A 24,549-nucleotide genomic window follows, 5' to 3' on the forward strand; every position below is an offset into this window, starting at 1 on the left:
TGTGAATATAATGATTTGAAGCAACTCATTATCGATTGATAAATGTGTTTATACAAGAAAATCGACTTTATACTTAAACATAAGGTTGTGGAATTCTTGCAAATTCACTGCCGTTATGGCTTTATGTCCACTTCAGTGAGATGAAGAAGGTTAATTAACTTAAATATGTGAATTTAATGATTTGAAGCAACTCATTATCGATTGATAAATGTGTATATACAAGAAAATCGACTTTATACTTAAACATAAGGTTGTGGAATTCTTGCAAATTCACTGCCGTTATGGCTTTATGTCCACTTCAGTGAGATGAAGAAGGTTAATTAACTTAAATATGTGAATATAATGATTTGAAGCAACTCATTATCGATTGATAAATGTGTATATACAAGAAAATCGACTTTATACTTAAACATAAGGTTGTGGAATTCTTGCAAATTCACTGCCGTTATGGCTTTATGTCCACTTCAGTGAGATGAAGAAGGTTAATTAACTTAAATATGTGAATTTAATGATTTGAAGCAACTCATTATCGATTGATAAATGTGTATATACAAGAAAATCGACTTTATACTTAAACATAAGGTTGTGGAATTCTTGCAAATTCACTGCCGTTATGGCTTTATGTCCACTTCAGTGAGATGAAGAAGGTTAATTAACTTAAATATGTGAATATAATGATTTGAAGCAACTCATTATCGATTGATAAATGTGTATATACAAGAAAATCGACTTTATACTTAAACATAAGGTTGTGGAATTCTTGCAAATTCACTGCCGTTATGGCTTTATGTCCACTTCAGTGAGATGAAGAAGGTTAATTAACTTAAATATGTGAATTTAATGATTTGAAGCAACTCATTATCGATTGATAAATGTGTATATACAAGAAAATCGACTTTATACTTAAACATAAGGTTGTGGAATTCTTGCAAATTCACTGCCGTTATGGCTTTATGTCCACTTCAGTGAGATGAAGAAGGTTAATTAACTTAAATATGTGAATTTAATGATTTGAAGCAACTCATTATCGATTGATAAATGTGTATATACAAGAAAATCGACTTTATACTTAAACATAAGGTTGTGGAATTATTGCAAATTCACTGCCGTTATGGCTTTATGTCCACTTCAGTGAGATGAAGAAGGTTAATTAACTTAAATATGTGAATTTAATGATTTGAAGCAACTCATTATCGATTGATAAATGTGTATATACAAGAAAATCGACTTTATACTTAAACATAAGGTTGTGGAATTCTTGCAAATTCACTGCCGTTATGGCTTTATGTCCACTTCAGTGAGATGAAGAAGGTTAATTAACTTAAATATGTGAATTTAATGATTTGAAGCAACTCATTATCGATTGATAAATGTGTATATACAAGAAAATCGACTTTATACTTAAACATAAGGTTGTGGAATTATTGCAAATTCACTGCCGTTATGGCTTTATGTCCACTTCAGTGAGATGAAGAAGGTTAATTAACTTAAATATGTGAATTTAATGATTTGAAGCAACTCATTATCGATTGATAAATGTGTTTATACAAGAAAATCGACTTTATACTTAAACATAAGGTTGTGGAATTCTTGCAAATTCACTGCCGTTATGGCTTTATGTCCACTTCAGTGAGATGAAGAAGGTTAATTAACTTAAATATGTGAATTTAATGATTTGAAGCAACTCATTATCGATTGATAAATGTGTATATACAAGAAAATCGACTTTATACTTAAACATAAGGTTGTGGAATTCTTGCAAATTCACTGCCGTTATGGCTTTATGTCCACTTCAGTGAGATGAAGAAGGTTAATTAACTTAAATATGTGAATTTAATGATTTGAAGCAACTCATTATCGATTGATAAATGTGTATATACAAGAAAATCGACTTTATACTTAAACATAAGGTTGTGGAATTCTTGCAAATTCACTGCCGTTATGGCTTTATGTCCACTTCAGTGAGATGAAGAAGGTTAATTAACTTAAATATGTGAATTTAATGATTTGAAGCAACTCATTATCGATTGATAAATGTGTATATACAAGAAAATCGACTTTATACTTAAACATAAGGTTGTGGAATTCTTGCAAATTCACTGCCGTTATGGCTTTATGTCCACTTCAGTGAGATGAAGAAGGTTAATTAACTTAAATATGTGAATTTAATGATTTGAAGCAACTCATTATCGATTGATAAATGTGTATATACAAGAAAATCGACTTTATACTTAAACATAAGGTTGTGGAATTCTTGCAAATTCACTGCCGTTATGGCTTTATGTCCACTTCAGTGAGATGAAGAAGGTTAATTAACTTAAATATGTGTTAAAGCAACTCATTATCGATTAATAAATGTGTATATACAAGAAAATCGACTTTATACTTAAACATAAGGTTGTGGAATTATTGCAAATTCACTGCCGTTATGTATTTATGTCCACTTCACTGCGATGAAGAAGGTTAATTAACTTAAATGTGTGAATATGTGACTTGAAGCAACTCATTATCGATTGATAAATGTGTATATACAAGAAAATCGACTTTATACTTAAACATAAGGTTGTGGAATTCTTGCAAATTCACTGCCGTTATGGCTTTATGTCCACTTCAGTGAGATGAAGAAGGTTAATTAACTTAAATATGTGAATTTAATGATTTGAAGCAACTCATTATCGATTGATAAATGTGTATATACAAGAAAATCGACTTTATACTTAAACATAAGGTTGTGGAATTCTTGCAAATTCACTGCCGTTATGGCTTTATGTCCACTTCAGTGAGATGAAGAAGGTTAATTAACTTAAATATGTGAATATAATGATTTGAAGCAACTCATTATCGATTGATAAATGTGTATATACAAGAAAATCGACTTTATACTTAAACATAAGGTTGTGGAATTATTGCAAATTCACTGCCGTTATGGCTTTATGTCCACTTCAGTGAGATGAAGAAGGTTAATTAACTTAAATATGTGAATTTAATGATTTGAAGCATCTCATTATCGATTGATAAATGTGTTTATACAAGAAAATCGACTTTATACTTAAACATAAGGTTGTGGAATTCTTGCAAATTCACTGCCGTTATGGCTTTATGTCCACTTCAGTGAGATGAAGAAGGTTAATTAACTTAAATATGTGAATTTAATGATTTGAAGCAACTCATTATCGATTGATAAATGTGTATATACAAGAAAATCGACTTTATACTTAAACATAAGGTTGTGGAATTATTGCAAATTCACTGCCGTTATGGCTTTATGTCCACTTCAGTGAGATGAAGAAGGTTAATTAACTTAAATATGTGAATTTAATGATTTGAAGCAACTCATTATCGATTGATAAATGTGTTTATACAAGAAAATCGACTTTATACTTAAACATAAGGTTGTGGAATTCTTGCAAATTCACTGCCGTTATGGCTTTATGTCCACTTCAGTGAGATGAAGAAGGTTAATTAACTTAAATATGTGAATTTAATGATTTGAAGCAACTCATTATCGATTGATAAATGTGTATATACAAGAAAATCGACTTTATACTTAAACATAAGGTTGTGGAATTCTTGCAAATTCACTGCCGTTATGGCTTTATGTCCACTTCAGTGAGATGAAGAAGGTTAATTAACTTAAATATGTGAATTTAATGATTTGAAGCAACTCATTATCGATTGATAAATGTGTATATACAAGAAAATCGACTTTATACTTAAACATAAGGTTGTGGAATTCTTGCAAATTCACTGCCGTTATGGCTTTATGTCCACTTCAGTGAGATGAAGAAGGTTAATTAACTTAAATATGTGAATTTAATGATTTGAAGCAACTCATTATCGATTGATAAATGTGTTTATACAAGAAAATCGACTTTATACTTAAACATAAGGTTGTGGAATTCTTGCAAATTCACTGCCGTTATGGCTTTATGTCCACTTCAGTGAGATGAAGAAGGTTAATTAACTTAAATATGTGAATTTAATGATTTGAAGCAACTCATTATCGATTGATAAATGTGTATATACAAGAAAATCGACTTTATACTTAAACATAAGGTTGTGGAATTATTGCAAATTCACTGCCGTTATGGCTTTATGTCCACTTCAGTGAGATGAAGAAGGTTAATTAACTTAAATATGTGAATTTAATGATTTGAAGCAACTCATTATCGATTGATAAATGTGTATATACAAGAAAATCGACTTTATACTTAAACATAAGGTTGTGGAATTCTTGCAAATTCACTGCCGTTATGGCTTTATGTCCACTTCAGTGAGATGAAGAAGGTTAATTAACTTAAATATGTGAATTTAATGATTTGAAGCAACTCATTATCGATTGATAAATGTGTATATACAAGAAAATCGACTTTATACTTAAACATAAGGTTGTGGAATTCTTGCAAATTCACTGCCGTTATGGCTTTATGTCCACTTCAGTGAGATGAAGAAGGTTAATTAACTTAAATATGTGAATTTAATGATTTGAAGCAACTCATTATCGATTGATAAATGTGTTTATACAAGAAAATCGACTTTATACTTAAACATAAGGTTGTGGAATTCTTGCAAATTCACTGCCGTTATGGCTTTATGTCCACTTCAGTGAGATGAAGAAGGTTAATTAACTTAAATATGTGAATTTAATGATTTGAAGCAACTCATTATCGATTGATAAATGTTTTTATACAAGAAAATCGACTTTATACTTAAACATAAGGTTGTGGAATTATTGCAAATTCACTGCCGTTATGGCTTTATGTCCACTTCAGTGAGATGAAGAAGGTTAATTAACTTAAATATGTGAATTTAATGATTTGAAGCAACTCATTATCGATTGATAAATGTGTATATACAAGAAAATCGACTTTATACTTAAACATAAGGTTGTGGAATTATTGCAAATTCACTGCCGTTATGGCTTTATGTCCACTTCAGTGAGATGAAGAAGGTTAATTAACTTAAATATGTGAATTTAATGATTTGAAGCAACTCATTATCGATTGATAAATGTGTATATACAAGAAAATCGACTTTATACTTAAACATAAGGTTGTGGAATTCTTGCAAATTCACTGCCGTTATGGCTTTATGTCCACTTCAGTGAGATGAAGAAGGTTAATTAACTTAAATATGTGAATTTAATGATTTGAAGCAACTCATTATCGATTGATAAATGTGTATATACAAGAAAATCGACTTTATACTTAAACATAAGGTTGTGGAATTCTTGCAAATTCACTGCCGTTATGGCTTTATGTCCACTTCAGTGAGATGAAGAAGGTTAATTAACTTAAATATGTGAATTTAATGATTTGAAGCAACTCATTATCGATTGATAAATGTGTATATACAAGAAAATCGACTTTATACTTAAACATAAGGTTGTGGAATTCTTGCAAATTCACTGCCGTTATGGCTTTATGTCCACTTCAGTGAGATGAAGAAGGTTAATTAACTTAAATATGTGAATTTAATGATTTGAAGCAACTCATTATCGATTGATAAATGTGTATATACAAGAAAATCGACTTTATACTTAAACATAAGGTTGTGGAATTATTGCAAATTCACTGCCGTTATGGCTTTATGTCCACTTCAGTGAGATGAAGAAGGTTAATTAACTTAAATATGTGAATTTAATGATTTGAAGCAACTCATTATCGATTGATAAATGTGTATATACAAGAAAATCGACTTTATACTTAAACATAAGGTTGTGGAATTCTTGCAAATTCACTGCCGTTATGGCTTTATGTCCACTTCAGTGAGATGAAGAAGGTTAATTAACTTAAATATGTGAATTTAATGATTTGAAGCAACTCATTATCGATTGATAAATGTGTATATACAAGAAAATCGACTTTATACTTAAACATAAGGTTGTGGAATTCTTGCAAATTCACTGCCGTTATGGCTTTATGTCCACTTCAGTGAGATGAAGAAGGTTAATTAACTTAAATATGTGAATTTAATGATTTGAAGCAACTCATTATCGATTGATAAATGTGTATATACAAGAAAATCGACTTTATACTTAAACATAAGGTTGTGGAATTCTTGCAAATTCACTGCCGTTATGGCTTTATGTCCACTTCAGTGAGATGAAGAAGGTTAATTAACTTAAATATGTGAATTTAATGATTTGAAGCAACTCATTATCGATTGATAAATGTGTATATACAAGAAAATCGACTTTATACTTAAACATAAGGTTGTGGAATTCTTGCAAATTCACTGCCGTTATGGCTTTATGTCCACTTCAGTGAGATGAAGAAGGTTAATTAACTTAAATATGTGAATTTAATGATTTGAAGCAACTCATTATCGATTGATAAATGTGTATATACAAGAAAATCGACTTTATACTTAAACATAAGGTTGTGGAATTATTGCAAATTCACTGCCGTTATGGCTTTATGTCCACTTCAGTGAGATGAAGAAGGTTAATTAACTTAAATATGTGAATTTAATGATTTGAAGCAACTCATTATCGATTGATAAATGTGTTTATACAAGAAAATCGACTTTATACTTAAACATAAGGTTGTGGAATTCTTGCAAATTCACTGCCGTTATGGCTTTATGTCCACTTCAGTGAGATGAAGAAGGTTAATTAACTTAAATATGTGAATTTAATGATTTGAAGCAACTCATTATCGATTGATAGATGTGTATATACAAGAAAATCGACTTTATACTTAAACATAAGGTTGTGGAATTATTGCAAATTCACTGCCGTTATGGCTTTATGTCCACTTCAGTGAGATGAAGAAGGTAAATTAACTTAAATATGTGAATTTAATGATTTGAAGCAACTCATTATCGATTGATAAATGGATATATACAAGAAAATCGACTTTATACTTAAACATAAGGTTATGGAATTCTTGCAAATTCACTGCCGTTATGGCTTTATGTCCACTTCAGTGAGATGAAGAAGGTTAATTAACTTAAATATGTGAATTTAATGATTTGAAGCAACTCATTATCGATTGATAAATGTGTATATACAAGAAAATCGACTTTATACTTAAACATAAGGTTGTGGAATTCTTGCAAATTCACTGCCGTTATGGCTTTATGTCCACTTCAGTGAGATGAAGAAGGTTAATTAACTTAAATATGTGAATTTAATGATTTGAAGCAACTCATTATCGATTGATAGATGTGTATATACAAGAAAATCGACTTTATACTTAAACATAAGGTTGTGGAATTCTTGCAAATTAACTGCCGCACTGTGTTGCGGCTAGTGGAAAAGTAACTTTTCTCCGATTATTTTTTTCAGTGTTTTTAATGATGCAATTTTGTCACAGACATTCCAAGTAAACAAAAAACACATAAAGCTTATTTTTATGTTGGCCCGTTGATTTTTAATTGATTTTAGAAATCAAATATACAAAATTTTCACGAAAAGAGGGGATTTCAGGGCTGTATTCAAAATGATCTCATTTGATTTTGGTGACAGATATTTTGATTCGGAAAAAAAATATGCCTTCGGACAAGTATCTTCTGTAAAATAAAGGAATGTTGTTTGAGACATTTTCATATGCACCTTTTTTAGAGCGAAAACCCGTCTAAAGATCCATTTTTCCTTTAAATTTGGGTTAGATAAGCAATATCTAAAAAGTCCCAGAGAGTCCCAGTTCCAAACTACTACAGAAATGTTACATAATTTGTTTTCAACGAACTGTGAAAAAATCAGCTGCCCATACTTGCCCTCCTGGGAGTTATAGCGATTTTAGTATATCACTCTCAGTATTTATTTCATAGAAATAGAACGGAAATTCTCGGAATAACTTATTGAATAATTTAATCATATTGGTTTTTGGGTGACTTTCCGTCATCCCACGTCAAATTTTTATTATTTTCAGACCGGTTTCGGCTAATCGCCATCTTTTCTTTTTTGTCACTAATTAGTCCGCATGCGTGTCCATCTTTATATAGTGTTTTCTTTTAGCTTGTGGTGGTACCTTTCTCTCTCTCTGTTGTTTTACTATTTTATTCTTTCTCTTTCGCTCTCTCTTTCTCCCCCTTTGTTTTTATATAACTTCTGGATATAAGATAGACTGCGATAAGTTCTCTAAGTACGGAAAAGAAACTGCTGGTCTCTATGTAAAGAAATATTCGTGGCATTATATGCCACCAACTGTCCACAAGATTCTTATTCATGGAGCTGAAACAATTCGTTAATTTTTGGTCCCCATTGGGCAACTATCAGAAGAAGCATTGGAAGCAGGAAACAAGGACTTCAGAAACACAAGGCTTTACCATGCGAGGAAAACATCAAGAAAAGACAATTGTGAAAACATATTACATTATCTGCTCGCCAATTCTGATCCCGCAATCACAAGTAGGAGAATACTGAAGGAGAAGAAACACCTGAAATTATCAGAGGAAGCAATGAACTTATTGGTAGATGACTGATAATTTGTAATTTTTCTGTAGAATGCAATAAAATGTGCCTGTGTTATAAAATAGTATCTTCAATTTTTTTTTATTCTACATCTATTCTAGCACTCCACAAAAATGAGCATAACTCTCTTAAAACTGAAGCTATTGACTTCAAACCGGTATCAAATTAAAGCTTTTATTGCCACCTTTCAAATAAGAAATGAAATAGATTTTGGTTTTATATAAAATTTCAGAGTTTTTCAACAAATATCAAAAAATCATAAAAATTTTACATTTATAATTCTTGTTCGGACTACCCTATACTTTATTTAAAAAACTAATCATAGAGTATTTATCAGAAATAAAAGAAGAATTAAAATAAATTTTTTTTGTAAATTTTTCGAACAACTTTTTTTTTTTTGACCTTTGTTGAAAATTTGACCCAACAATTTTTTTCGGTGTAAATTTTTTTTTCACTCATTCTGTTTGGCATTTCATTCTGACCAATCTGTAGAAGTTTCTCATCGATACAATTAAAATTATAGTTTAGGCAATATGATTTCCAAAAAATTCCAGTTTCGCAACACTGTGTGCCGTTATGGATTTATGTCCACTTCAGTGCGATAAAGAAGGTTAATTAACTTAAATATGTGAATTTAATGATTTGAAGCATCTCATTATCGATTGATTAATGTGTATATACAAGAAAATCGACTTTATACTTAAACATAAGGTTGTGGAATTATTGAAAATTCACTGCCGTTATGGATTTATGTCCACTCCAGTGAGATGAAGAAGGTTAATTAACTTAAATATGTGAATTTTATGATTTGAAGCATCTCATTATCGATTGATAAATGTGTATATACAAGAAAATCGACTTTATACTTAAACATAAGGTTGTGGAATTATTGAAAATTCACTGCCGTTATGGATTTATGTCCACTCCAGTCAGATGAAGAAGGTTAATTAACTTAAATATGTGAATTTTATGATTTGAAGCATCTCATTATCGATTGATAAATGTGTTTATACAAGAAAATCGTCGTTGTACTTAAACATACGGTTGTGGAATTCTTGCAAATTTACTGCCGTTATGGATTTATGTCCACTCCAGTGAGATGAAGAAGGTTAATTAACTTAAATATGTGAATTTAATGATTTGAAGCATCTCATTATCGATTGATAAATGTGTATATACAAGAAAATCGACTTTATACTTAAACATAAGGTTGTGGAATTATTGAAAATTCACTGCCGTTATGGATTTATGTCCACTCCAGTCAGATGAAGAAGGTTAATTAACTTAAATATGTGAATTTTATGATTTGAAGCATCTCATTATCGATTGATAAATGTGTTTATACAAGAAAATCGTCGTTGTACTTAAACATACGGTTGTGGAATTATTGAAAATTCACTGCCGTTATGGATTTATGTCCACTCCAGTGAGATGAAGAAGGTTAATTAACTTAAATATGTGAATTTAATGATTTGAAGCATCTCATTATCGATTCATAAATGTGTATATACAAGAAAATCGACTTTATACTTAAACATAAGGTTGTGGAATTCTTGCAAATTCACTGCCGTTATGGATTTATGTCCACTTCAGTGAAATGAAGAAGGTTAATTAACTTAAATATGTGAATTTTATGATTTGAAGCATCTCATTATCGATTGATAAATGTGTTTATACAAGAAAATCGTCGTTGTACTTAAACATACGGTTTTGGAATTCTTGCAAATTTACTGCCGTTATTGATTTATGTCCACTTCAGTGCGATGAAGAAGGTTTATTAACTTAAATATGTGAATTTAATGATTTGAAGCATCTCATTATCGATTCATTAATGTGTATATACAAGAAAATCGTCTTTATACTTAAATATAAGATAACGGAATTCTTCCAAATTCACTGCCCTTATGGCTTTATGTCCACTCCAGTGAGATGAAGAAGGTTAATTAACTTAAATATGTGAATTTAGTGATTTGAAGCAACTCGTTATCGATTGATAAATGTGTATATACAAGAAAATCGTCGTTGTACTTAAACATAAGGTTGTGGAATTCTTGCAAATTCACTGCCGTTCTGGCTTTATGACCACTTCAGTGAGATAAAGAAGGTTAATTAACTTAAATATGTGAATTTTATGATTTGAAGCAACTCATTATCGATTGATAAATGTGTATATACAAAAAAATCGTCGTTGTACTTAAACATAAGGTTGTGGAATTCTTGCAAATTCACTGCCGTTATGGATTTATGTCCACTCGAGTAAGATGAAGAAGGTTAATTAACGTAAATATGTGAATATAATGATTTGAAGCAACTTATTATCGACTGATAAATGTGTATATACAAGAAAATCGTCGTTGTGCTTAAACATAAGGTTGTGGAATTCTTGCAAATTCACTTCCGTTATCGCTTTATGTCCACTTCAGTGAGATGAAGAAGGGTAACTAACTTAAATATGTGAATCTTGTGATTTGAAGCATCTCATTATCGATTGATAAATGTGTTTATACAAAAAAATCGTCTTTATGCTTAAATATAAGATAACGGAATTCTTCCAAATTCACTGCCGTTATGGCTTTATGTCCACTCCAGTGAGATGAAGAAGGTTAATTAACTTAAATATGTGAATATAGCGATTTGAAGCAACTCATTATCGATTGATAAATGTGTATATACAAGAAAATCGACTTTATACTTAAACATAAGGTTGTGGAATTATTGAAAATTCACTGCCGTTATGGATTTATGTCCACTCCAGTCAGATGAAGAAGGTTAATTAACTTAAATATGTGAATTTTATGATTTGAAGCATCTCATTATCGATTGATAAATGTGTTTATACAAGAAAATCGTCGTTGTACTTAAACATACGGTTGTGGAATTCTTGCAAATTTACTGCCGTTATGGATTTATGTCCACTTCAGTGCGATGAAGAAGGTTTATTAACTTAAATATGTGAATTTAATGATTTGAAGCAACTTATTATCGATTGATAAATGTGTTTATACAAGAAAATCGACTTTATACTTAAACATAAGGTTGTGGAATTATTGAAAATTCACTGCCGTTATGGATTTATGTCCACTCCAGTCAGATGAAGAAGGTTAATTAACTTAAATATGTGAATTTTATGATTTGAAGCATCTCATTATCGATTGATAAATGTGTATATACAAGAAAATCGACTTTATACTTAAATATTAGGTTGTGGAATTCTTGCAAATTAACTGCCGTTATGGATTTATGTACACTCGAGTAAGATGAAGAAGGTTAATTAACTTAAATATGTGAATATAATGATTTGAAGCAACTTATTATCGACTGATAAATGTGTATATACAAGAAAATCGTCTTTATACTTAAATATAAGATAACGGAATTCTTCCAAATTCACTGCCGTTATGGCTTTAAGTCCACTCCAGTGAGATGAAGAAGGTTAATTAACTTAAATATGTGAATTTAACGATTTGAAGCAACTCATTATCGATTGATAAATGTGTATATACAAGAAAATCGACTTTATACTTAAATATTAGGTTGTGGAATTCTTGCAAATTAACTGCCGTTATGGATTTTTGTCCACTTCAGTGAGATGAAGAAGGTTAATTAACTTAAATATGTGAATTTTATGATTTGAAGCATCTCATTATCGATTGATAAATGTGTATATACAAGAAAATCGTCGTTGTACTTAAACATAAGGTTGTGGAATTCTTGCAAATTCACTGCCGTTATGGCTTTATGTCCACTCCAGTGAGATGAAGAAGGTTAATTAACTTAAATATGTGAATATAATGATTTGAAGCAACTTATTATCGACTGATAAATGTGTATATACAAGAAAATCGTCTTTATACTTAAATATAAGATAACGGAATTCTTCCAAATTCACTGCCGTTATGGCTTTAAGTCCACTCCAGTGAGATGAAGAAGGTTAATTAACTTAAATATGTGAATTTAGCGATTTGAAGCAACTCGTTATCGATTGATAAATGTGTATATACAAGAAAATCGACTTTATACTTAAATATTAGGTTGTGGAATTCTTGCAAATTAACTGCCGTTATGAATTTTTGTCCACTTCAGTGCGATGAAGAAGGTTTATTAACTTAAATATGTGAATTTAATGATTTGAAGCATCTCATTATCGATTGATTAATGTCTATATACAAGAAAATCGACTTTATACTTAAACATGGGGTTGTGGAATTATTGCAAATTAACTGCCCTTATGGCTTTATGTCCACTCCAGTGAGATGAAGAAGGTTAATTAACTTAAATATGTGAATTTAATGATTTGAAGCATCTCATTATCGATTGATTAATGTCTATATACAAGAAAATCGATTTTATACTTAAACATGGGGTTGTGGAATTATTGCAAATTAACTGCCGTTATGGATTTATGTCCACTTCAGTGCGATGAAGAAGGTTTATTAACTTAAATATGTGAATTTAATGATTTGAAGCATCTCATTATCGATTGATAAATGTGTATATACAAGAAAATCGTCGTTGTACTTAAACATAAGGTTGTGGAATTCTTGCAAATTCACGGCCGTTATGGCTTTATGTCCACTTCAGTGAGATAAAGAAGGTTTATTAACTTAAATATGTGAATTTTATGATTTGAAGCAACTCATTATCGATTGATAAATGTGTATATACAAGAAAATCGACTTTATACTTTTATATTAGGTTGTGGAATTCTTGCAAATTCACTGCCGTTATGGCTTTATGTCCACTCCAGTGAGATGAAGAAGGTTAATTAACTTAAATATGTGAATTTAATGATTTGAAGCATCTCATTATCGATTGATTAATGTGTATATACAAGAAAATCGTCGTTGTACTTAAACATAAGGTTGTCGAATTCTTGCAAATTCACTGCCGTTATGGCTTTATGTCCACTCCAGTGAGATGAAGAAGGTTAATTAACTTAAATATGTGAATTTAATGATTTGAAGCATCTCATTATCGATTGATAAATGTGTTTATACAAGAAAATCGTCGTTGTACTTAAACATACGGTTTTGGAATTCTTGCAAATTTACTGCCGTTATTGATTTATGTCCACTTCAGTGCGATGAAGAAGGTTTATTAACTTAAATATGTGAATTTAATGATTTGAAGCATCTCATTATCGATTCATTAATGTGTATATACAAGAAAATCGACTTTATACTTAAACATAAGGTTGTGGAATTCTTGCAAATTCACTGCCGTTCTGGCTTTATGACCACTTCAGTGAGATAAAGAAGGTTAATTAACTTAAATATGTGAATTTTATGATTTGAAGCAACTCATTATCGATTGATAAATGTGTATATACAATAAAATCGACTTCATACTTAAATAATAGGTTGTGGAATTCTTGCAAATTAACTACCGTTATGGATTTATGTCCACTTCAGTGCGATGAAGAAGGTTAATTAACTTAAATATGTGAATTTTATGATTTGAAGCATCTCATTATCGATTGATTAATGTCTATATACAAGAAAATCGATTTTATACTTAAACATGGGGTTGTGGAATTATTGCAAATTAACTGCCGTTATGGATTTATGTCCACTTCAGTGCGATGAAGAAGGTTTATTAACTTAAATATGTGAATTTAATGATTTGAAGCATCTCATTATCGATTAATGAATGTGCATATACAAGAAAATCGTCGTTGTACTTAAACATAAGGTTGTGGAATTCTTGCAAATTCACTGCCGTTATGGCTTTATGTCCACTTCAGTGAGATAAAGAAGGTTTATTAACTTAAATATGTGAATTTTATGATTTGAAGCAACTCATTATCGATTGATAAATGTGTATATACAAGAAAATCGACTTTATACTTAAATATTAGGTTGTGGAGTTCTTGCAAATTAACTGCCGTTATTGATTTATGTCCACTTCAGTGCGATGAAGAAGGTTAATCAACTTAAATATGTGAATTTAATGATTTGAAGCATCTCATTATCGATTGATAAATGTGTATATACAAGAAAATCGTCGTTGTACTTAAACATAAGGTTGTGGAATTCTTGCAAATTCACGGCCGTTATGGCTTTATGTCCACTTCAGTGAGATAAAGAAGGTTTATTAACTTAAATATGTGAATTTTATGATTTGAAGCAACTCATTATCGATTGATAAATGTGTATATACAAGAAAATCGACTTTATACTTTTATATTAGGTTGTGGAATTCTTGCAAATTTACTGCCGTTATGGCTTTATGTCCACTCCAGTGAGATGAAGAAGGTTAATTAACTTAAATATGTGAATTTAATGATTTGAAGCATCTCATTACCGATTGATTAGTGTGTATATACAAGAAAATCGTCGTTGTTCTTAAACATAAGGTTGTCGAATTCTTGCAAATTCACTGCCGTTATGGCTTTATGTCCACTCCAGTGAGATGAAGAAGGCTAATTAATTTAAATATGTGAATTTAATGATTTGAAGCATCTCATTATCGATTGATTAATGTGTATATACAAGAAAATCGTCGTTGTACTTAAACATAAGGTTGTCGAATTCTTGCAAATTTACTGGCGTTATTGATTTATGTCCACTTCAGTGCGATGAAGAAGGTTTATTAACTTAAATATGTGAATTTAATGATTTGAAGCATCTCATTATCGATTCATTAATGTGTATATACAAGAAAATCGACTTTATACTTAAACATAAGGTTGTGGAATTCTTGCAAATTCACTTTTGCCGTTCTGGCTTTATGACCACTTCAGTGAGACAAAGAAGGTTAATTAACTTAAATATGTGACTTTTATGATTTGAAGCAACTCATTATCGATTGATAAATGTGTATATTCAAAACAAGAAATGCGCTGTCGTGGGACACCAGGCAGGAACGAAGTTCCTTCGGATAATGTAGAATCGATACAATTTGCAAAAATACTAATACCTTTCACTTCAATGAAATTTTAATATTTTGTTCAAACTGAAATTTTGTTATGCAAAAAATAAGTAAAAATTGGTAAATTTGTTTTTGTTTTAAGTTATCAATTGTTATTACAAATGATATAATAGAGCTATAATAGAGCTATTTTATGCTTTTATTTGTAAAATAACGTCAAGTTTGTTAGACCTGTGAATAATTTTACATTTTAGATATTAGTGACATCACCACTCTACCTCCTCTTTCTATCTTCCATTCTACTGTCAACTCTACTGTCGTCCTACTGCCGTTGGCAAATATAGGAAATATTCCAGTTAGCGGGAACGACAACTGTCGGTCTGCAGTCCTGTAGTCGTGCTGCTGTCAAAATAACAGTGTCCATAAGAACGTCTGTATTTTAATATTTGGGAGATGTAGTTTGCAGTCTGTTGCGCTCTATGTGTTCCGCACTTCCCTCAAAACTAATTTGCATACACAATAATGTTACAGATTTTCATGCCTAATTATTTTGCAAAACCTAAAGGTAGGCCATAACTAGCGATCTTACAGTATTTTTCTTACGGGTTATTTCCTCAAACCCTGCGCCAAAAAATATGCAAGAACTCAACTCCTCATAAACGTATTTAGTGCAAGCACATGCAGCATGGCCGGCATGTACCAAGACAACACAGCTGTCCATTTTGCATGTACACAATATCGTTGTGGCCATCCATACTAATACCAGAGAACGTATATTTATAGAGAAGGTCCAACAACGGACAAGCGTGTGAACTGTCAAAAGCTAACAAAATGCGATGGGTGCATTTCACCACTTTTGGCTCGGCAGGAGAAACTTTAACAGTGGCGCGTGAACAGAGCCGAGCATTCAATGAAAATTATGCTCAGAGACTTACTTCGATTTTACAGCGGCATGGCGGCCTTTTGGCTTATATTTTTATGCGTTTATGTGCAATTATGTATATGATTTGATTTGAAAATTATTTATCACAAATTGATTACTTTTTAATAAATTAACTAACTATTTTATATAAGGCAATATTTTACTCAAAGTTAAAATAAGACCATATTTTTAATTATATCCTATGCTTGATATAGTAGACATGTATATGTATGTATGAACATTTGATACGTGTATAATATGTACATACATATACGTATCTGTGTAAAATACTATAATAATATATGAAAAAACTAGTAATATATGTATATGTATGTACATAAATCATACTTTTTATAATTTAAAACTTACGTATTCATATGCACATGTAGCAAGCACACACGTACATATGTATGTACATAAGAACATACAACGCCTTCATGATTTGAAATCATGACATGACTTATTAGTAATGATATGTGTGCGCTTTATGTGTTGCACATTATACGTTTATATAAATACAAGCACAATGTGCACGCACTAATCCATATGTAAATATATACATATATGTACATGTACATATTGCCGAGCAAATAATGTATACACAAATCTTCATACATACATACATGGGCATACACATGTAAATATGTCACCAACAAAAGACAACAATCGTCTCGAAAAGCATCAGCAGCGTCACAATTCAATATAGCAGCAAAATAGCCAATGCCTAAATTTATAGTACAACTCGAGAAACACAGAAAGGAGTGACAAAAAGTGGCTACAAAGTTCTCGTCGATTTAAAATATTTGCCAAATCTAAAATATTTTTCCGTGGCTCGCAAAAATCTGCGTCGATATGTATGCAAGCTCATACATCTTCATACATATTTACGCAAGTTTGTTGGCGAAGCTGTTGTAGGGGCAAGGGAAGCGGCGACGGTTGGCGTTCGCTCGTTTGTTTTTTCGGCACAGCTTGGACAATAACACAATGTTGTGACGCCTATTCGTCGCGTCAGTCGTTCGACACATTGACTCTTCGACAAAACGTGAGCTTCGGCCATTGATTTTCGTGACAACGGAGATATGTTTTTGTACACGCATGTGCACTTTCATAAGTATATGATCTGTTGGCTTTTTTCCATTTACGCATGCCACGTTGTATATGAATAAGGGTTGATTTCGCACTTGCCCATATGCGATATCTGCATGTATCAATGTATGTAAGTTTAAACAAATCAAAGTCAAGGTTATTGTTTTCAGAATATACTTATATGCAAATTTTATTGATTCATTGTTATTTAAAATTAACAGTTTAAAGATTTTTTATAAAATGTATAAGCAAGTTTAAAATGTTAAAAAAATTATAATGCAGAATTACGAAATTATCCATTTGAAATGGAAATTTCTCACACGACTTAATATATAAAAAAAGTCATTGAATTTCACTTGCTTTTTTAAAAACAAATGTTGCACTTAAACAAGATGGAAACAACATTTGTGTTTAAAAAAGTTAAGCTCAGTTGCAAAGCTAAAAAAGGAGAAAAATAAGAAAAAAAAATACCTGAAAATACAACAAGATAGACCTGAAAATAGAAGAAAAAGCTGAAAATAAAAAAACCTGTAAATAGAATAAATTGCTAAATATTAAAAAAAGTAAATATGTATTTTCAATGAATTCATTACTCACCCAAAAGTAAGATGTTCTTAAATCAAACGGTCTTGACTTGCAACTTACTTAAGTTTTTTTAGTTTAGCATCGCGCTTCCGATGTCGTTCATTACTAATTTCTTCTTTTACTAACCATTTCGAGTTTTTGAATAACAGTACCGTTACCAAGTATTCTAACAACTTAATTTTATGAGTAAAACACTCATCGGTTGGGTCAAACCACTCAGGAAAAACATTTTCCGTTTTTTCTTTTATTGCGGACAACATCAGACTACGAACATTTGAACAATAAGCATATTTGTTGAAAAGGTTGACGTACCACATCATCTGCAGTCGACACACTTCGAAGACCCTATCACTTGGATTGACTAGCCTTAAATCCGCGTCATCCTTATAATTTTTCGCTTTGATTAGGGCCTCCGAATAAAGCGATAAATCACTTTGTGTCTTTGTCATTGCCATAGCGCATTTTTTGCAATGAATTTTACACAAAATTTTCTGGTAAATACCATAGCCTGTGTAATAGCGCTTGATCTGGACGTCAGCTGTGTCGTCCTCTTCAACAAAGTTTTCGTCTGGAATAATAAACGATTCCAGGTCGAGTTGCTCTGTTTCATGTTCGACTCCCTCTACTTCGAGATGACGATCTTCGGGGCCTAAGTTCCAGTCTAAATTTATATCGTCATCATCCTCACAATTAGCCCCCTTATCTTGAAAATTTTGCCTCAAAATTTTCATCGAAATTAAACGAGCTACTATATACTGTATCTCATTGGCAGACGGATGGGTATTGATACCCTGGCTAGCCCGGACCCTATAAAAAAAATTTTCCAACGCGTCTTGATTCAGTTTCCCAAGCAATATAAAACTTAATTCTTTTTGTTCCCTGAATAATTCTTGGCTCAACTGAATCATTCCAACAATTGTGGAACAGAACCCACCTATACACCTACTGTGAGCCATGTTCGGAAGTTTGAATGATTTTAAATACTTAGTGTAATCAAAGAGGCGTTGGACCTTCCCGGAGTCGTTTTTCAATAGCGGACATTTTAAGGGATATACGTTCTCTGGTAGGACGACAGTAGCGTTGACAGTAGAATGGAAGATAGAAAGAGGAGGTAGAGTGGTGATGCCACTAATATGTAAAATGTAAAATTGTTCACAGGTCTAACAAACTTGACGTTATTTTACAAATAAAAGCATAAAATTGCTCTATTATAGCTCTATTATATCATTTGTAATAACAATTGATAATTTAAAACAAAAAAAAATTTACCAATTTTTACTTATTTTTTGCATAAAAAAAATTTACCAATTTTTACTTATTTTTGCATAAAAAAAATTTCACTTTGAACAAAATATTAAAATTTCATTGAAGTGAAAGGTATTAGCAGAGAACGTATATTTACAGAGAAGGTCCACCGCGTTGCCAAATTGGGGGATATTTCAATTTTGGGATATTTACTTTTTTGGATGAGTGCATTTCACCACAGAAAATTATTAGCGCATTTCACCACTTAACATCAGGGGCACGACAATAACAGAACTGAGTAGTTGTTAGAGCCAATGGGAAAAATATGTTAATGTACATATATAACAGAGAGCCAATGTACGTTAAAGCTAATACTAAGATATATATTTATTGCAGGTGTTTTCTGGTTGGTGGAAAAGTTCTTGTATTCTATGTATGTATGTATGTAAATGCAAGTAGTTAGATTCCTTCTAATCCTAATATATTTGAGTGGGGAAATTGCGCCAAAAATGAAAGATGAAAAAGAAATAGTCAACGGAATTTTAGTTCTGATAGAATTTCGTCGAGAAAAGTTTAGCTCGGTCGCCAATTCGTGTTCTAACTGTATAAAGTAATTTTTAACTAATTTTTATTAAAAAATGTCTAGAGTTAGGAAGTGTCGCGTTCGCGAGTGTGAGACAGAATCTTCCGGAAGATTCTTCTCATTCCCTAAAGGAGAGGAGGAGTTGCTGAAGTGGGTGGAAAATTTACGGATCCCACCAACGCAGGATTTACCCACCCACAATGCATTTGTTTGCATTAAGCACTTCGAACAAAGTGCTGTGGGTGTGAAAAAGTTGAAGGCACATGCTGTGCCCACCCTAAACCTTGGTAAGTGATGTTTTTTAAAGTTTAAAATGTGCATTGTTTTATTTTGTATATACATATGTAGATACATATAAGTACATATCGCTCATTTACATGGAAAGTGTCATAAGTTGTTTTTAGAATATGGAAAACAGCATAAATTTATTGAATAAACTAGTGAAGTGTAGTAAAATATTTTATTTGGCATAAACGTTGTTTGTGAAAAATATAAAGAAATTTTGATGAAATATCTCGTGTTCGATATAAAAATCCTGTGTTCACGTAAATGAGCGATATATGTATGTATGTACGTACATGCATATTAACATACATACATACATAAGTGTACATAATAATAGAAGTGTTTTAAATTCATTAGTTATGATGCAACTAAAATTTATAAATTGTTTAAATTATACACATTTTCTTTAGATTACACGTCATGTTTTAGTTGAAAAGAACTTATTGGTTTTTTTTTCATAACAATTTTATTTAAAACGATAAATTGATATTTTAGTCACGAAATATTTGACAAAGTCATTAAACTAAATATCGCAATCGCGTTGAACGGGATCGTATATGGGGCTTAACTCATTTAAAATTAAATAAAAATAAATATTTTTCTAGACATACATATAAAGAATATGCTAATATTATTACATTTATGTGCATGTGTGCAGGGGCGCGTGGATCCGCGATAATTATGTTAAATAAGGTCGAATTGAAAAACAAGCTTAAGCTGTTATATCTTCCTTTATTCAAGTGATATATTTATATGAGTGTCAAGTTAAATCAAGCCGACAAATAAATAAATGTTTTATACAGTAATGTTGTTGGGTTGATTTAAGTATTTTCTTATTATTTCATCTACGTTGGAGTTTTCATTACATATTGTTGTTTGTGGAACTAAAGGGTGATTTTTTAAGAGCTTGATAACTTTTTTTAAAAAAAAACGCATAAAATTTGCAAAATCTCATCGGTTCTTTATTTGAAACGTTAGATTGGTTCATGACATTTACTTTTTGAAGATAATTTCATTTAAATGTTGACCGCGGCTGCGTCTTAGGTGGTCCATTCGGAAAGTCCAATTTTGGGCAACTTTTTCGAGCATTTCGGCCGGAATAGCCCGAATTTCTTCGGAAATGTTGTCTTCCAAAGCTGGAATAGTTGCTGGCTTATTTCTGTAGACTTTAGACTTGACGTAGCCCCACAAAAAATAGTCTAAAGGCGTTAAATCGCATGATCTTGGTGGCCAACTTACGGGTCCATTTCTTGAGATGAATTGTTGTCCGAAGTTTTCCCTCAAAATGGCCATAGAATCGCGAGCTGTGTGGCATGTAGCGCCATCTTGTTGAAACCACATGTCAACCAAGTTCAGTTCTTCCATTTTTGGCAACAAAAAGTTTGTTAGCATCGAACGATAGCGATCGCCATTCACCGTAACGTTGCGTCCAACAGCATCTTTGAAAAAATACGGTCCAATGATTCCACCAGCGTACAAACCACACCAAACAGTGCATTTTTCGGGATGCATGGGCAGTTCTTGAACGGCTTCTGGTTGCTCTTCACCCCAAATGCGGCAATTTTGCTTATTTACGTAGCCATTCAACCAGAAATGAGCCTCATCGCTGAACAAAATTTGTCCGAAAAAAAAAAAAAAAACCGAACACTGATTTTGGTAATAAAATTCAATGATTTGCAAGCGTTGCTCGTTAGTAAGTCTATTCATGATGAAATGTCAAAGCATACTGAGCATCTTTCTCTTTGACACCATGTCTGAAATCCCACGTGATCTGTCAAATACTAATGCATGAAAATCCTAACCTCAAAAAAATCACCCGTTATGTATGTAACTCGCCTGCATGTGTGTATGTATGTTACCTATTATTTTAACATACATACATATGTTGTGTTGTGTGACCTTGGGTTTGTTTTCATATGCGTACATTTACAAACATTGTTTTGTATGACAATGCATTTCATGTTCAATATACAAGTTAAGCTTTCTCTCGTTGAAAAAGCTAAAAAAAAACAAAATTGTTTTCGCGTTTGCGTTTAACAACGGTGCTGCATGGATGGCAGCGAGACCGCGTTACATAGATATTATATATATTTAAACATAAATATTAGTGGACATGCAGTCCACAGTTTTTATATACAATTTCTTATCTTTAAAATTATATTTAAATTTTAATTAATTTTTTTTATATACGTACATATTGCAATTTATTTAAATTTTTTTATGTACATAAATAGGATATGACGAACCCCCTAAGCATTTGTGGACGGCTCCATTGCCGATTCGAAGATGCTGCATTACTAATTGCGTTAACAAGCAGAAAACGCTGTACAAATTTCCGAAAGAAAAAGATGTTCGGGAAAGTTGGGCAAAGGCTTGCAACTTAGTTGTGTCACCTTCCGATAGTCTTTTTATTTGTCGAAGCCATTTCGATTCGCAGTACGTTACCAAGTTTAAACTATTGCCTGGGGCTTTTCCCTGTTTCAGATTAGGTTCAGCACTAAGTCGTAGCTCATCTAGTGCTGACTCTAGTTGGGTGTGCCCGCCCGTTTCTAATACTTATGGTCGTCATGAGGTAGCTGTAGGAAGTAAAGAAGAGAAGGACGACATAACTTTGAGGGAATTCGAAGAATATTCAATTTTAGAAGAAAGGAGATTAGGATTAGAACCCCAAAATAACGACGTAGGCTATGCATTAGATAGTCGTGAACGATTTGCTCGATCGGCACGTTACTATCAAAGTAATGCGCTTAAATTGAATAATAAGATCAAAGAGTTAGAGGATATAATTAAAGACTTCGAAAAAAGGTGAAAAATTCTCAAGCGTTTTTGAGAAGCGATAATAAAAACTTGGGAATGCGCGAATAAAATAAAGCCTAATTGCCTGTCACGAAAATTGCGATAAAAAATTAAGACGCGTCCGGTCGTTTTCAAGTTCTTTAATACAATAATTCATTTGTTCCGTTCTTGGAATTGCTTAGCCTAAATCTTAAAACTAACGGCTTAAGCTAGTGGTAATGTAAATACAAGGGGTAAGTAATTATCTTTCGTTAAATATTGTAGTAGATGAATTAAGGTAAGTAATAAATGAAGGTAATATAAATGTATCATTAAGGTAAGTATGCTATTTTGTACAATTCAATATTTATAATTTAAATTTCATTTTTCATTATAATAATTTAATATTTCATTTTCTTATGTTTAGTTTTAGAGTTGTAAAGATGTCGCTTGGCGCAACACCGGCCGCCTTGACAGGATCAGGATCCTTCAATATCCATGGGCAATAATGCGAGTTTGTGTATGGGGCGCTTAATTGTGCCCGCCTTCGTTGTTACGTCTGCGACTCGCACCTTGCCGTCTTGCCCTTCGACGGTTGCGACGACTCGTCCTGTTACCCACTGCTGCGGTGGTGTGTTGTCTTCGTGTACGAGGACGAGGTCGCCGGGCTGCAGATTCCGTTTCGGGTGTAACCATTTGGTGCGCTCCTGAAGACCCGTCAGGTATGTTTTGGACCACTGTCGCCAAAACTGTTGCTTGAGACAGCAAACAAGTTGCCATCTCTCGCAACAATGAATTGGGTCCATTGCTACCTGTGCTGGTGGGAGTGATCGCAGGGAGCACCCTATTAACAGATGCGCTGGAGTTAACGCTTCGCCGTCGTTGGGGTCCTGGTTCAGAGGTGTTAGGGGCCGAGAATTGAGGATTGCTTCCACTTCGGCCAACAGTGTTGATAGTTCCTCTACTGTGAGGAGCACGTTGCCGATTGCGCGAACGATGAGATGTTTGGCGGACTTCACCGCGGCCTCCCATAATCCGCCGAAGTGCGGCGCCCGCGGTGGTATAAAGGTGAAGCTGAACCCTTCTTCTGCGGCGAATACCTTCAGTTCCGTTGCTTGGGCCAGAAACGCCTCTTTCAGCTCGCGCAGCTTGCGATCGGCGCCGACGAAGTTGGTTGCGTTGTCGCTGAACATCTTCTGGGGCATTCCTCGGCGACCAATGAACCTTTTTAGGGCGAAAATAAATGAATTAGTTGACAAGTCTGAAACTAGTTCTAAGTGAACTGCTTTGGAAGTAAAGCAAACGAAAACTGCAATATACGTTTTTACGGGTGGTCGACCACGTATTTTTAACGTTGTATATATGGGACCACAAAAGTCTACGCCACATATCAGAAAGGGCCGTAGTGCTCGAAGTCTTTCGACTGGCAAATTTCCCATTATTTGGTTTTGCAACTTCGGCTTGTAATGAAAACAATGTATACAGTTTCTTACGGTTCTACTGCAAGCTTCTCGGGCATTAATTAGCCATATGCGTTCTCGAAGAAGCGCAACCAACGCTTTTGCCCCAGCGTGGTGGTTTCGAATGTGCAGGAACCGTAAGTACGTTATAACGAAGTGCGAACTTTTATTTAATAAAAGCGGAAATTTGGCATCGTATGGGAGAGGTGCATTTAATAAGCGACCTCCTACTCGGATTAATTTGAATGACAGCGACATATCCGAGTACTCATGCAAAAACGGGTTGAGTTTTTGCAAGTTTGCGGGTAGGGTGGTGCCT

At 32.5% G+C, this 24,549-nt stretch overlaps 2 protein-coding genes and 1 long non-coding RNA gene across 3 annotated transcripts; 2 read left to right on the plus strand and 1 right to left on the minus strand.

Annotated features, from left to right (window-relative positions):
* The first annotated feature begins 7,186 nt into the window (after positions 1-7,186).
* Positions 7,187-15,499, plus strand: LOC125779980 (uncharacterized). The gene is made up of 3 exons (XR_007423485.1): positions 7,187-9,960; positions 10,459-13,778; positions 14,277-15,499. It is a non-coding gene; the product is annotated as an uncharacterized LOC125779980 (long non-coding RNA).
* A 2,162-nt stretch (positions 15,500-17,661) lies between these two features.
* Positions 17,662-18,824, minus strand: LOC125779973 (uncharacterized). The gene is made up of 2 exons (XM_049461340.1): positions 17,943-18,824; positions 17,662-17,809 (listed from the first exon to the last, which is right to left on the minus strand). Exons 1-2 carry the CDS (start codon positions 18,788-18,790, stop codon positions 17,662-17,664), a joined length of 996 nt encoding a protein of 331 aa, XP_049317297.1. The 5' UTR covers positions 18,791-18,824.
* An 815-nt stretch (positions 18,825-19,639) lies between these two features.
* On the plus strand, positions 19,640-24,549 carry LOC125779978 (uncharacterized). Its single transcript, XM_049461345.1, has 2 exons — positions 19,640-19,997; positions 22,230-24,549. The coding sequence occupies exons 1-2, from the start codon at positions 19,766-19,768 to the stop codon at positions 22,802-22,804; spliced, it is 807 nt and encodes a 268-aa protein (XP_049317302.1). The 5' UTR covers positions 19,640-19,765; the 3' UTR covers positions 22,805-24,549.

This window comes from Bactrocera dorsalis, unplaced genomic scaffold (assembly GCF_023373825.1).
Source record: "Bactrocera dorsalis isolate Fly_Bdor unplaced genomic scaffold, ASM2337382v1 BdCtg022, whole genome shotgun sequence".
NCBI lineage: Eukaryota > Metazoa > Arthropoda > Insecta > Diptera > Tephritidae > Bactrocera > Bactrocera dorsalis.

Bases quoted from the DNA above. Each gene is read 5' to 3' on its own strand.
- LOC125779978 (XM_049461345.1), top strand. From the start codon at position 19,766: ATGTCTAGAGTTAGGAAGTGTCGCGTTCGCGAGTGTGAGACAGAATCT. The intron at 19,998-22,229 runs GTAAGTGATGTT...GTACATAAATAG, and splicing joins TGTGCCCACCCTAAACCTTG to GATATGACGAACCCCCTAAG.
- LOC125779973 (XM_049461340.1), bottom strand. From the start codon at position 18,790: ATGATTCAGTTGAGCCAAGAATTATTCAGGGAACAAAAAGAATTAAGT. The intron at 17,810-17,942 runs GTAAGTTGCAAG...TTTTATTTTCAG, and splicing joins GCTAAACTAAAAAAACTTAA to CTTTTTCTTCTATTTTCAGG.